The sequence below is a fragment of the Pediculus humanus genome, genomic scaffold, assembly GCF_000006295.1.
Source record: "Pediculus humanus corporis 1103172108281 genomic scaffold, whole genome shotgun sequence".
In the NCBI taxonomy this organism is placed as follows: domain Eukaryota; kingdom Metazoa; phylum Arthropoda; class Insecta; order Psocodea; family Pediculidae; genus Pediculus; species Pediculus humanus.
This window is the reverse complement of record NW_002987850.1, coordinates 1,440,989-1,456,888: the sequence shown is the minus strand read 5'-3', so window position 1 is coordinate 1,456,888 and position 15,900 is coordinate 1,440,989. Positions and strand designations below refer to the sequence as shown.

General features: G+C 33.6%; 1 protein-coding gene across 1 annotated transcript; it reads right to left on the bottom strand.

Moving 5' to 3' along the window:
- Positions 1–3,701: 3,701 nt before the first annotated feature.
- Positions 3,702–9,472, bottom strand: Phum_PHUM515260 (neuralized, putative; the record flags this gene model as incomplete). Its single annotated transcript, XM_002431156.1, has 6 exons — positions 3,702–3,962; positions 4,069–4,305; positions 4,455–5,190; positions 6,023–6,609; positions 9,179–9,345; positions 9,451–9,472. The coding sequence occupies 6 exons, from the start codon at positions 9,470–9,472 to the stop codon at positions 3,702–3,704; spliced, it is 2,010 nt and encodes a 669-aa protein (XP_002431201.1).
- Between the last annotated feature and the right edge of the window lie 6,428 nt (positions 9,473–15,900).

Below are 15,900 nucleotides of genomic sequence, written 5' to 3'. Positions count from 1 at the left end.
TCATCATGCGTATACCGGAGGCTTTGATAGGAAGAAAAATTGTTTTTTTTCAAAATAAAACAAGATGGCGGATAACGTATTCGTTTATGCATGTATGTATATATATATATATTTATTTATTTATTTTTTCAATGTAAAACAAAAAGCCATTTTTATAAACTATAATAATTAATAATAATAAGAGTTTAATTACTATTACTATGGTAATGAATAACGACAGAGTACTATACTTTATATAAAAAAATAATTTACAAGTTTTGGTACTGTCAGCCGTATGAAAAAAATTAATTACGATAATTAAAAAAAAAAAAAAAAAAAACTTACAATCTATATAATTATTACGACTAATTACAAATAATTATTGATTAATTTATTATTATCATCATTTTTTATATATATGATCACCCATTTATTATATCATCATCATCATCATCATCATCATCGACATCATCACGGTTTCGGCGATCCATTTTTTTTACATATATATATATCACGAGAGAGAGAGAGAGAGAGGGAAATACTCCATCTTCGAACACACACATACACAATTGAAACAAAAAAAAAAAATTAAATTAAATTAAATTAAAATAAAAACGATTTTGCAGACTAGCTTGTGCACGCGCATACACACACACAGACACACCTTAAACCGCCACTCATCAATCTCCTCCTCCTCCCTTCCCTCTCTTTCTCCTAAATAATAACAAATTAATAATAATAATAAATAATAACGGAATAATAGTAATAATAATAATAATAATAATGGAGACGACGACGATGATGATGATGATGATTACAATAATATTCCCTGATTTAGTTTTGTTAATACCGACAATTTTTTTTTTTTTTTTTTTTTTTTTCTAAAAGGGGAGGAAAGTTCGAAACGAACAAACAAAAAAAAAAACATTTTCTTATTCTTCTAATGACATGACTGACTAGATATTCACAAACAAACAAACGAACAAACAAACAAACAAACAAACAAACAAAATAAATGACAAAATAAAAATAAAAAAATTTATACATAAATGAATGATATTATCATTATTATTATTACGACAAATAAGACAAACATAAAAAAGAAAAGAAAAGAGAAAAATTTTTTTTTAACCCTTAAAATAATAATAATAATAATAATAATAATAATAAATATATATATATGCACTTGTATACAATAATTTATATATGCATGTATTTATAAATATATATATATGTATGTATAAATATTTATGAGCGAGATTGAAAAAATGCTGTTGTCGTCTGCTGCGGCATAGTTTTCAATAATAAGGAAAGAAAAAATGTACAAATTCCAATAAATAAAAAAAAACGAAACAACAACAGCAACAGCAACAACGACAACAACAATAATAACAATCCTTAACAATCCATTCCGTAATATTATTAATTTATTTTTTTGTAAAAAGAGAGAAAGAGAGAAAGAGAGAGAGAGATAGAGAGTTTAGAAAGATGACGACATAAGAGAGAGAGAGAGAGAGAGGAAGAAAGGAAAAGGAAAACAAACGTATATCTATCGTACAAAACGTTTTCTCTCTCTCTCTCTTTCTATCTATCTCTTTCTCTCTCTGTCTCTCTCTTTCTTCTCCATATCGCGTCTCTTTGTTTATTTAAGACACGCAAACCAGATTGTTGAACACTCGACTAAGAAAACAAAAAAAGAAAAGAAAAAAGTAAAAGGAAGAAAAAGAAATGACAACAAACGATAGACAGAAAACAGGGGAGGCAATAATAAAATAAATAAATAAAAAAAAAAACAATTCTGCCAACTTAAACTTAAATCGTCATCATCATCATCATCATCATCATCATCACGTTTCGCCTATCGTTGTTGTTTTTCTCCCCATCCCTATCCCTCTCCTTCTCCTCCTCCTCCACAATTCAAATAACAAAACGAAAAAAAGAAAAAGAGAAAAAAAAAAAAAAACGAAGGAATGACGTATTTACGTGGGAAAACTTCATCATTTGTGACGTCATTAATTAAAAACGTTACGAATACTGCATACGTATATACATATGCTAAATATTATTTTTTTTCTCTTTTTCTTCTTTTTCCTCTTTTCTAAAACTCGATGAAAAAAAAAAAAAAATTACAAAAAATTAATGAGTGCAGTCATGAGAATAATAATAATAATAATAATAATAATAATAATAATAATAATAATAATAATAATGATAGTGATAATAATAGTGATAATAATAGTAAACAACACGAATCTAAATTTTTTTTTTCTATATTATTTTTGGCTCCACGTCACGAATCATTTCGAAAAAATTTTTTTTTTTTAGTTTTTAAAATCAAAAACCGGAAATAATTGGTTCGAGAATATTCTCTATCGAAACGGGGGAATGGGGAGTGGGGTAAAGGGAAAGGGGGAGACAGTTGTGACGTAATTTTTGGCCGTGAATTTCTTTTTATAAATATTTTTTTTTTTTTTGTTTTTTTTTTTTAAATTTAATTCGAATTATAAAAATGAGTTTTAATTTTCATCCCTTATTCTTCTTCCCGCCCCCGCCCCCGCCCCCCCCCCGTTTCACACTTAGTAAGGCAGCATTTTATTTTTGAGCTTTTTATTTTTATTTTTGTTTTTCGTGCAGGATTTATCAAGGCACTTGTGATGATCGTGGCGCCTTGTTGTTTGTTGTTGTTGCATTGTGTGCACGTTCAGAAACGAACAAAAAAAAATCATAGAGCATAAAAAAAAAAAAAAAAAAAAAAATTAAAGACGACGTCCACCCGCAGTCGGAAATGATGACGATGGATGGTGGTAATTCGTCGTAGTTTTCCGATCCATCCAGGGAAGAGGAGGAGGAGGAAGAGGGAGATAGGGGGAGGAGTGCAAGGCAAAGGGGCAGTGTGGAACGCGTGTGAAAATTCGAAAAATTTGGCACGGTTAAATAATATGCTCGCGCATAAGTAAATGCATGGGCGAAACACATCAACTTACGATAATTTTTTTTTTTTTTAAACCTAACTGGAGTACCCAAGTTTTTATTGCTATTATTATCAGTATTATTATTATTATTATTATTATTATTATTATTATTATTATCATCACTCATACAACCGTCGTCGTCATCATCATCATCATCATTTTAAAAAAAAAAAAAAAAAATTATTATCATATCAATGAGAAAGCTTTGTGAAAAAAAAAAAAAAACGAATCGAACGAGTTCCTACTGTTAAGTTATTGCCTATCATTTTCTCAGTCCTGGAATATTCTGGAGAAACGATCGGGAACAAAAAGCAAAGAAAAATGTATTTTCTCCATTTTCCAGCTTTTATCCAGGATTGCGACACGGACGCACGACACGACGCGCGACAAATCCTTATAATACGAAATCATGATGATATTGATGATGATGATGATGATGGCATATAACGATAAAACGTGTAATTAACTAATAATTTTTTTTTTTTTTTTTTTACTGGTGCCACGTTCGAACGTTGATAGAGACGCAGAAAAAGAAGTGGGGTCGCGTCAAACGTCAAAACGACCGCACAAGTAAAAAAAAAATTTGACGAAATGAATGCCGCCATTTTTTTTTTTTTTTTTTTTTTGGATTAACGCACGTTTTCCAGTCTTTTTTTTCATCATCATCATTATTTCTACCGTTGTTTGCGCGCGTGCGCGTGTGTGTATTGCAAGTTTTTTAATTTCTAATTCGCATTTAAGGGGAAATTATCAGGATTTATACGTTCTGATAACGTCCCGTATCGTAGCACGACATAGAGGACAATGACCGCCTCCCTTACCTCGCCACTGTTGTACGGCGCATTCGTAACACATGCACATGTGACCGCACATGTACAAAACGCTGTCTATGGACCGTTCGTAGCATATGGAACATTCGGAATTTGTGATTCCTGCCGTTCCCGACTCGTTGTCGCTCCATTGACTCGTCGTGTCAATCGTCGATTGGTAACTACTACTCGATGAAATCGGCTGCAGGGGGAAAAAAAACAAAAAACAAAAAATTAATTATTTTAAAACTGATATCTCCCCTCTCCTCCTCCCCCCCCCCAAATGATCATCGTAAGATTTTACTCACATCTATGTAGGTATTGGTATAATTTGAAACGAGTGTTCCCGATGAGACTGTTGGCAACCTGTTGAAACCGTTGGAATGAGATTTGTGTAATTCGTGAGTGTTATGATGATTGCTTCCGAAAGCCGCGAGTGACGATGACGGCCTCGACGGTGATCGTTGCTGTTGCTGTTGTTGATGATTAATAAAATTCGAATGAGCAGGAGGAAGGTTCACGACGAGTACAGTGCCGCCGCCGACCTGATCACGCCATTTAAAAACAGAAAAAAAAAAAAAAAAATTAATAAAAATGTCCAAGATGTCGGACAAGACGACTTCGACAAGGTGCATTATGTGTTCGATTGATTCATCGCACACACACGCACACGCACACAAACACAAACACTCACGGGTGGTTGAAATTGAACAATTTCCGCCGGAGTCGAACTGTTACTCCCGGGTAGGCAACAATGTCTGTGAGCAACACCGTTTGTTTGATTGTTTTTTTGATGAACGGATGAATTTTGTCCGGTTCCACTCGTCGGCGTCGGCGTCGGCGTCGTCGTCGTCGTCGTCGTCAACTGTGACGATTCTCCGGAATAAATGGAACTTACGCGTGATCTCCTGTTCGACGGATCGACCATTCTTTGCCACGACGGATTCGATGATATCGTCGTCGAACACGTCGTCGGTATCGAACCCAATATTCTTATCTTTTGAGTCGTTCCGTAAATGTCGAAAAATGCCCAGAGTTGCAACGTTTGATCCACGTGCATGAAAACGACGGGCTCTTCACCGTTTTTCGAAAATTGTACTTCGCCCGTCGAGAGAACGCTGAACGCGAGTTCGTCTCCTCTCTGCGGACTGTTCGCGACGTCCTTGTGCACGACCCAATATTCGGGACGATCCAAAAGAGCGTTGGAATCCTCCGGAAGATCCGATATTTGCAATTTGGCGGGATCGCACGACGTCAAACCGAATGCCAAAGCTCCCGCGTACATGGGTTCCGTCGCGAGGATTTGTATGACTATTTTCTCACCCAACATTATGGGTTTCGATGTGAAAACGTAACCCAAACAAAATTCCGTATCCGTTCGCGTTGCCAAACATCTGTCGTTCGACAAACGAACGTTTCGACCCCGTGTCCTGAAACAATTCAAAAAAAATTAATTAATTTAAAATCGCATCGCACATCCCGAATGCGTTTTTTTTTTTTTCTCATTACGCGACATAAATTCAACCTTGACGCGTATCGCGCATTTTATTATTATTATTATTATTATTTTCCACCTGATTCGACAAATTTAAAAAAAAAACCGATTAAAAACAAAAGGTAAGTAAAAGAAAAGAAAATAAAATAAAAGGGAGATGTTGGTTTTAAAAGACCTTGATCGAAGTAATCCAACTGAGAAACATGTCCTCCTCCTCCTCCTCCTCCTCCTCCCCCCTCCTCCTCAATTAATTATCATCCTGCTGAGAGATTATAATTGGGTCAGACTTCGAACGTTCGACCGTTCGTTCGTTCGTTCGTTATTAAAATAAAATAAAATTTTAAAATAATTAATGTGCCACCTTGTGACCGCAATAAAAAAGAAAAACGTTCATTATTCGATTCTCGTTCGAATCGAACGGTTAAAACAAACATGGCGACCACCACAAATTTTCTTTTTTTTTTTTTAATAACGATGAGCAAAGTTATATTAATTCATTCCTTCTCATTTTTTTTTTATTCAACTTCCTTTCTTTTTTTTTTTTTTCGAAACGTCGTTTCGAATGTAGTAATAATAATAATAATAATAATAATAATAATGAAAAGAAATTCATTTCAACGTGAAATTATGGTTTATCAAGTTACGGTTTGATGAGCAAATGTTGATGAACGTTAAAAAAAAAAAAAAAGAGGAGGAAATGATTCCAAAAAAAAAAAAAAAAAATAATAATAATAATAATGATGATGATGAAAAAAAAAAAAAAATACCTATGAAAAGGAAACGGTGTTAACTCAGTTCCGGTTTGGTGGTATCTGGTTAACGCGCTAGAATTGCCATGAACGTCTAATCCACCTCCTAATCCTACTCCTCCTAATCCTAATCCTATTATTCTTTGGTTTGCGTTTTGAATTGACAAAGACTGAAGAGATGGCATGAGTTGAGAATCCACGTCCGGACTCACGTCTCCGCTTCCGTTCGAGAAATTTCTACGAATTGAATTGTTCATTGGGGAACCCCTTTGATCGACCAATTCGATTCCCGTCGAATTCCCGTAAACGTCGAAGAGAGCCCAAACGGGTCCGCGAGTTTCCACGCCGGATAAAAAAATCCCCTTTTCCTCTCCGTTTATACCGAAATAAACGTCACCCATTGCCGTGACGTAATAGTATAAAACCGTGTCCCTTTCGGCGAAACGTTCGGCTAAAGCTTTTGCCCAATATCCGGGTTTGCTCGTTAAATCCGGGCAAGCATATTTCGGGAGACAATATCTCAAATTGCTCGGATCGTTGCTCGTGAAACCGAAACGTATGACTCCGCTCCAATTGTTCGATACCTCTAGGAACTTGATGAAAACCTGAAAATTATTACCAAAAAAAAAAAAAAATTAAAATTAATCCTTGGATTCAAGAGAATGAAGAAATGAAACAAAGAAAGAAAACGTGGAACTAGAAAATGAAGAGGAGAGGCAAGGAGAGTAAAAAAAAATTCGTGAATAAGTTTAAACAATCTTTTACGTTTTTTTTCTTCTTTTTCTTATTCCACGATTTCGTGTGAACTTTTTCTCTCTCTCTCTCTCGTTTGGGAAAACGGTCTAAAACAAATCCCGAATGAAAACGCGAATGAAATTTCAATTAAGTTTTTTTTTTTTTCCTTCTCATTTCAAATTATACATGTAGTCACGTTTTGTCACGTTCGTCATCAAAACTCTCTTCGAATGTTTTATATCCGTGACATTTCATCCTTCTTTTTTGTTTTAAGTGTAACCGTGTGGTAATAATTTACGGAAGAGAAGAAGCAATAACTCGACCTCAAATCCTCCTTTTTTCTACTCATCATCATCATCATTTATTTTCTTCTGCCACCACCACCACCGCCACCGCCATCTATTAAAAAAAAATTCGTTGCGGTTTTAACTGTTCGATCGATCGATTGATCGATTGGATATCATCCTTTAAAACGATTCTCGACGTTTCAACCAGACGAAAATTTCATTTAAAAAAAAAAGAATCGGAAACGGAAATAGGGAGTAAAAAAAAAAACAGAATCACAAAAATCAAAACAAACAAACAAAAACATCGTTCGAACAAACAAACTTAATTCCTTTTAAAACAATTCACTTCATTATTTATTAAACACACACACACACACACACACAAAAAATAATAAGAGAAAAGTAATAATAAAGTAAAAAAAAAAAAAAAAAACCGGAAATGATCTATAATGTTGGTGCCACGATACCGTCTCATACACACACACTCGTGCGACGAGTTATTAAAAAAAACATTCATTGATTGATGACGTTTTGCCTTATTTATTCATTCGATATTCATTCATAGAATAATAATAATAATGACAAAAACATTCGATTTTTAACGGTTTTTTTTGTTTTTTAAAACTTTTTCGTAACTGACCAAAATAATTTCTGGTTATTGAAACGAAAAGAAAGACTAGAGAAAATAATAACAACACAAAAAAAAACATTTTTACAAAACACACAAATTCTTGCGTTTGAAAAAAAAAAAAATAACTTTGGTTAATGAAAGAAAAAAAGAGAGAGAAAGAGAGAGAGAGAGAGAGAGAGAGAGAGAGAGAGAGAGAGAGAGAGAGAGAAAGAGAAAGAGAAAGAGAAAGACCTAATTTTTTTTTTTTTCATTTCGATCGGTTGAACAAAAACATTCGCACGTAGACAGGAAGTTGCGAACGTGAGGAAGTTGATATGTTCCTCTCACTTTACTCCTCTCCCCCCTCTCTCTCTCTACTTCACGTACGATTTGTTCTTTGTTTTAGCTACGATGAGATCATAAATCAAAACCTCCGAAACTAGGAGAAAGAAAAAGAAGAAGAATGGACGTCATTTGGGTCATCATTTGATCAAAATCAAAGTTTTGGCGACAAAGAATCAAAATTTGTCGACTCTTTTGTCGCACAAACGAAAACAACATGAACACGACAACACGTCACGTGATTCGAACAAACGTAAAAGGTGATTCCAACAAAAAAAATGAATCTCATATTCCAAAGCGACGTCGTGGGAAAAATTGACTTTTATTGGTCACGTGAGACGCGAAAACCGACACCAAAGAACTTTTAACACCTTTCTCGTACCTTTTTCGATTCCCCCCCCCAATCCCCCCATCACCCATACCATCCGTAACCATCTTCATCGTTATCATTTGTAAAAAAAAATTTTTTTTTTTGTAAATCCGAATGCCGCGAAACGAGTAATTAAATTCCTACACCATCCTAAACCTTTCGTTTTTTTAAAATTTATCGACGTGTAATTAGCGAGCGAGAGCGAGAGAGGGAGAGAGAGAGAGGGAGAGAGAGAGAGAGAGAGAGAGAGAGATATTTCGACATTCGACAACACGAAATAAACATTTCGTGTATGCGAAAACCTTGTAAGGTACCGACGATGACGAAGAGTTAATGACCGACGAAATAAAAAAAATTTTTTTTCCTGGGGGGAGGGGAAGGAGGGAGGGGGAAATTATGCCGCATCATATTTCACTTCCCGGAAGTTATGGCATATTTTTTTTTTTTTTTTAAGGTTAAACTTCCTCTCTTCCTTTACTTCAAAAAATAAATTACGTTATATACCTGAGTTTTTAATTCGTACGATTTTTAAAACTCAACCGAGAGAGAGAGAGATAAAGAGAAAGAGAGAGAGAGAACATTTTTTTTTTTTTTGTTTCCATAATGTTCGTCGATTTAAAAAAAAAAAAATGAAAGGAGCATAAAATGAAAAAGAAAGGAACCGTGGTGAATTATTACACTTAAAGAACGAGTTAATGAATGAATGAATGAATGACTGGATATCAATTAGTACAACAACGACACTCGAAAAAGTTATCACGACGACCGACGAAAACCATTCATTCCTACCAACCGTTTAAAAAAAAAAAAAAAAAAAAAAATTTGTTTACCTTTTCGTTGACTTTGACGGGACGGCTACTGAACGCGACTCCTCTGCAAAAACTTTCTACTCTCCTCGCAACGGAATTATCACCGGATAATCTTATGTTGTCACCGTGAACTTGATGAAATAATAATGGAGGTAGATTATTTGTACCGCTCGAACCCGAACGGGAAGCTGAAAAAACAAAAACAAAATAAATTAATAAATAATAATAATAATAATAAGATTAAGTATTTTCAAATATGGCGTAACGAATCATCTATCTCGCTCTCGAAAAACCTAAGAGGCACATATGACACATTCGAATAACGTGAGGGCGGGAAGGGAATTTTTTTTTTTTTTTACCAAAGGGAAAAAATTTCCCTTCCCCGTTCTTTTCGTTTTTCCAAAAAAAAAAAAAAAAAAAAAAAACTAAACGCCCGTTAAAGAATAATAATAATTAATACTATTGCGTACAAAAAACAAAACGGAACACACGCAATAGATTTTCGTGGCAATAGAACGGTTCATAAATTTTTTCTGCTTTGAAAAACAACAAAACTCGAGCTCGACCGCCATTTTATAAAAATTTCATTCATTTTTCATCATCAACGATGTGTGAATTTTTTTTTTTTTTTTTTTTTTTTACTCATTTCTCAATTTGTAATTAAGGATGTTAGGAAAAAAACCGTACGGTGAAATTATGTAAGGCACGCCTCGAAGGAAACGCATGAAATTAAATTTGTAATAATAATAATAATAATAATAATAATAATAATGATAATGATAATAATATATTAAAACGATATAAATAATGACACGAAACGTAAACGTTTTCTCCCTCTCTCTCTCTCTCTCTTTCTTTCTTTTTACTTAAACACCGTAAACGCAAACTAGGATTTTTAAAAAAAAATCGTGGCAGGAGTTCGACGTCATCACATCTCAATGCACGTCACATTATCATTATCATCATCATCGAAATAATTTTTGCAAAGTATTTTTTCCTTCTCAATTCTCAAAATTACTCATCAGCGTAAGTAAATTTAAAAAAAAAAAAAAAAAAAAAACAAAACCAACCAAATCCGTTTTTCGCGCCAAAAAAAACTGCTTACACGACAATCTATAACGCTGATGATGTTGATGATGATGATGATGATGATGATAAAAACATTAATCAGCCAATTAATAAAATATATGGGTTTTTCATCGCAAGCAAAAAAAAAAAAAAAAAAAAAGAAAAAGAAAAAAAAGCTTTTTCCTTCTTTTTTTTTTTTCCTGAAACGAAAATCCCAATACTTCGTTCAACAAACAAACAAACAAACAAACAAACATAATCGCTGACTTTTCACCTAATTAATAAATTTTCACAAGGACAAATGAATGGACGGGAGGAGGGGAGGAAAATAAACATCTTCCTAATAAAGTCAATTTAAAAAAAAAAAAAAAAAAAAACAGGAGGTAGGTAGGTAGGTAGGTACAAACGGAGAGAACAAAAATAATTATTTTGCTGGTTGTTGTTGTTGTTGTCTTTACGCGAAATTTCTCTTTCTCTCTCCCTCTCTCTCTCAAACAAACAAAAATTCAAACAAACGAACAAATTCCAAAAAGTAATAATAATATAAACGTTTCCGAAACGTGGTACGAGAATGGAAAGAAAAATGGAGGATAATAATAATAATAATAACAATAATTATTTCCGCGTGTGAATTATCGTTATCAGGAAGTCGAAAACGGAGAGAGAGAGAGAGAGGGGGAGAGAGAGAGAGAAAACGCCTCCTCCTTATCATTAAGACCGCGAGTGGAAGGAAGGAAATTTTTTTCGTAGGTGACCAACAACAACAACAACGTCGCACTACTACCCACACGCACTAACGCACTCGTACACGCACGCACGGTCAATTTTTTTTAAATTCAAGGTACCTTCCATCTCACTATTTTTAGTTATGACGTATGCAACCTGGCGTAACAACAACAAATAATAATAATAATAATAATTTTTAATGCGTAAAATTAAAATCCACCGTCCGAACGGAAGAAGAAGATGAAGACAAATCTCCTTAATTTCCTCCCCCCCTCGTTCCCCCTCCTTTGTCTGCCCCCACTATCGATTCTCGTCGCGAATTTGAAAAAATAAATTTTTTTAAACCGAATCTCGTTTGTTTTGTCAGGTACTCACGCACTCACTCACGCACGAAAAACTGTTTATAAGTAGTTTAATAAAAACAACAACAACGCCCTATAACACAGTTTGGGTATAGCAGACGACGACTCATTTCGTAACGCGTTAAAATAATACATATATGTATATGCATAACATTCGTCACAAGGTAAATTCTCTCTCTCTCTCTCTCTCATTTTACACGTACCTGAAAGTTCAAGGAGATTCAAATAACAAATAATTAAATTTAAATTTAAAAAATTTATAAAATCGAGACGCCATTTTTTTTTTTTTTTTTTTTTTTGCAAATCGTTTCATCGTCGTTTTGGGGAAAACAAATATGGCTGCCGTTTTTGTAGAGAGAGAGAGAGAGAAAAAAAAAAAGATTGTTTTTAAAAGGGATAGAGCTGACTTTTTTTAAGGATATTCGTTATTCGTCGTTACCCCAAAAAAAAAAAAAAAAAAAAAAAAATTTATTTCGAATCTTAGTGTTCTACCTCTCTCTCACTCTCTCTCTCTCTCTCTCTCCTCGTGGGAATGCCAGATGTCTCTTATTATGTTCGTTATTTCTCAACCGAGGGATTCCTATTCATTTTTATAATAGAGTGATTCATTAAAGAGTTTTGGGAGGATTTTAAAAGAGAACGTTTAAGATAGGAGGGGGAAAGAAAAAAGAAAATTTCAACGCCGTGAATAATGAAAAAAAAAATTTTCCGATTCGAAAACTTTCACGATTTGTAAGTTTCCCCTCTCTCTCTCTCTTTCGAATTTTCCAAGCAGTCTCTCTCTCTCTCTCTCTCACTCGAATTTTCCATATGCGTCCAAAATCCATATACCGATTAAAGAAAAAAAAATTACATAATTCGTCCTTTATTTTTTTTCTACTTTCCCTTTTCTCCCCCCTCCTCCTCCTCCTCCTCCTCGTCCCACTTCATCCTCCCAGGCTCCCCATCTCCGCCCCCTCCCCCTCTCTCTCTCTCTCTCTCTCTCCATCCACGTCGATATTTACGTCAGTCAGCTAAGTTGAATTCGTACAAGAAAAAACTTTTCCCACGATTCTCGCGTGCGTCGTGGCAGGATGACTCTTCGAAAAAACAAGAAGAAGAAGAATTTCTCGTTAATTTTTTTTTTTACTATCGAACCGTAATGGCGGCGACTGTGAATCTTCGCCGTTGAAAAATAAAAAAAAAAAATTATTTGGAAACGACATTTACCTCCTGCCACGTCGAAACAAAAATTTTTATTTTTATTATTATTATCATTATCGTTGTTTTTATTTCTTCCATGTGACGCGCCTAGACGCGACACACATATTATTATTATTACACTTTAACGTGATGCGGTTTTTAATAATGATAATAACGATAATAATAATAATAATAATTTTCAGTTAAGACAATTAGCAACGTTTTAATAATTCATTTCGTAAAATAAATTTTTTTTTCGTTTTTACTTTTTCGGACCGCCTCAACGACGACGACAAACAACAACAACAACAACAACCGATTTTCACTTTCCTTCCGTTCAGTTCATTCACTTCGAGAAACGCAAACAAAATTTCGACGACTACAACGATAATAATGATAACAATAATAATAATAATAATAATGAAAAACAATAGAAATGAAAAAAAAAAAAAAAATCGCAAAACAATCGAATCGAATCGAAAAAAAAAAATCGTTGAGACGAAGTAAGAGAACGTGAAGAGAAAGAGAGAGAGATACAACCAATATGGCGTCAACATTTTTTTTTTTTAAATTCTTTTCTTTCGCCTCCCCAATTAAATCAATAAAAAAAATTTAATTCAATGTCTCCGTCATCGTGTTATCGTCATCACCATCATCATCATCACACTCATCATCACGATCAAAATTCTAAAAATAAAAAATATTTTTCGAAAAAAAAAAAAAAAAAAAGTCAACAAAAGAAAAATTTGAAAACAAAAAAAAACAAAATGGCCGCCGATCCGATGTGAATTCGTTTCTTATACTTATATTTCATTCATTCATTCATTCATTCAAACCTTTCGTCTTTTGTAAACCTTGACTCCTTTCTTCCATACGTCAATTTAAATTATTCAATTATATATACCAGCATGATTGAAAATTTAAAAAAAAAAAAAAAAAAAAGGATCCGCCATTTTACCTTCCCATTCCCCTCCTCCTCGTCCCCTTTCTCTCATTCATCCTACTATAACACCATATAATTCGGCTCACATTCAAAACGGTTTCCATATTAGAAAATAATAATAATAATAATAATAATAGATAAGTCAATAATGATGATGATGATGATGATAGCATCGAATAGAAATCGCAATTTGCGTTCTTTTTATTATTATTATTATTATTAATACGTGCTTTGGCGTGAAGCCGATAAGTAGCACGATTAAAGACCTACGTACATTTGCTATAAAAAGTAATCGTTTCGACGAAATACACACACATCGTCGTCGTCACATGCAAAACAACAACAACAACAATTTATTTTTGCGTCGTAAATAAATTTGCAAAAAAAAAATTTTTTTACATTAATTTCGCTACTATTTGGTTTTTTTTTTTTTGTACGTCGACAAGTAAAGTCCCGTTTTTGCGATACCTGAACGCGCTCCGCCTCAAATTGACATAGAGTAACAAACAAACAAACACACACCACACGAAACGAGAATATTCACTCATCGCGTCGTGATTTAACCTTGAGATCGACCTTGAAATTTTTCGCATTCCCCTCCCTTCCTTCCTCCCCCCTCCTCCTCCTCCCGTTTTCAAACCCCGGAATGATGACGCGTTTGAGAGGGGAAGAAAGAGGGGGAGGGGAAATCATCATCGTCTCGAAATAAATTCGTTTACGCTTTTTTTTTTTGGTTTTTTTTTTCGAACGTAATCGCACACAACATCGTGGCGTTAGAAAATAAATAAATAAACGAGTAATCCCACAGCGTAATGAATCCAGATTATGAGAGAGAGAGAGAGAGAGAGAGAGATAGACGCGTGTAAATAACAGTTTATTTAAAAATGCCACCACCCGGTTCGTTATAAATACGCACACATTTATTTATATTGTATGTATGTCGTCTCGTTAAGCTCTTGTGTAAATATTTGCCCCATGCGATCGATAATAATAATAATAATAATAATAATAATAATAATAATAATAGCAATAGCGTGCTGGTCACACCGGTTCCCGTACGATCACCGAAGTTAAGCAGCATTGGGCGTGGTGCAAACTTGGATGGGTGACCGTCTGAGAACGCCACGTGCCGTTGGCTTAAAAGAGCAAAAAAAAAAAAAAAAAAAAAAAAAAATGAGAACAAGACAAAGTAAGAACCAAAAACAAAATCTTGTTCTACTGTCGACCTGAGGCAGCTCGACGAGAACGTGAATTTCACTGCTTCTGACCCTGGCCACTCCAAAGATGTTAGTCACCGGAGCCCAGTTCAGGAGACAAATCGTTCCCATCGAAAAAGACGGACTCAGGAAGACCTTCAAGAATTGATGTGGTGCTATCTTATAATAAGTGGCACCACCGAAATTCGAGTATTTGTCCCTAAGGAATCGGGTAGAAACCTCGGATAAATACTTAAAAACTCCGACAAGTAGCCTTGTCGTGTTTAATGGTGGACAATAATAATAATAATAATAATAATAATAATAATAATTCTTCCGTCGGATGAAAAAAAAAAAAACAAAAAAATTCGCCACCAGAAAAGAACGAGGGAAAGAGAGAGAGGAAAAGTAACAAATTTGTTTTCCCTCCGGCCCTTTTCGATCCGTCTTGCAAATTAAATAATAATAATAATAATAATAATAATAATAATAATAATAATAATAATGATAATAATAATGATAATGATAACCGCCGAACCGGACTTTAAATTATTATTATTCCAGTTGACCTTACACAATTGAACTCTTATTTTTTAAAAATTCCTCATACAACTAACTCTTTTTAAGCGATTCGATTCGACCAATTATAAAGAACAATACCGTAGGGTAGGCAACCAGGTAGGTATGTAGGTAGGTAGGTAGGTACGTACGTGGAATTGGTAAAAAGTAGAAGAAGAAGAAGAAGAAAGAGAAAACAAACGACAAAAATATTTGACGAAATAATTATAAACCGATAACAATACACAATGGCACAATGATAATGATGATATTGATGATAATAAATAATTCAACAAATAACAAAAATGATAATAATAATAATAATAATAATAATAATAATAATAATAAAATCGTGTGTAATAATTCCGTGCTATATTATTATTATTATTATTATTATTATTATTATTATTATTATTATTATTAATTCCTGGAATGGTTTACATCATCAACGGACACGATTTTTAGCTTTTGAAAAAAAAAAAAAAAAAAAAAAACCTGAAAATTAATATTAAAAAAAAAAAAAAAAGTGATGACGATAATAATGATAATGATAATGATAATAATAATAATAAAAACAACAACAACTAATAAAATAAAAGTTAAAAAAAAAAAAAAAAAAAAAAAAAAAAAAACTTGGCCCCGCGGGGTCCCCCGCGTCAAAAAAAAAAAAAAAAAAAAAACGCCCGGTTTATTTTTTTTTTTTTTTTT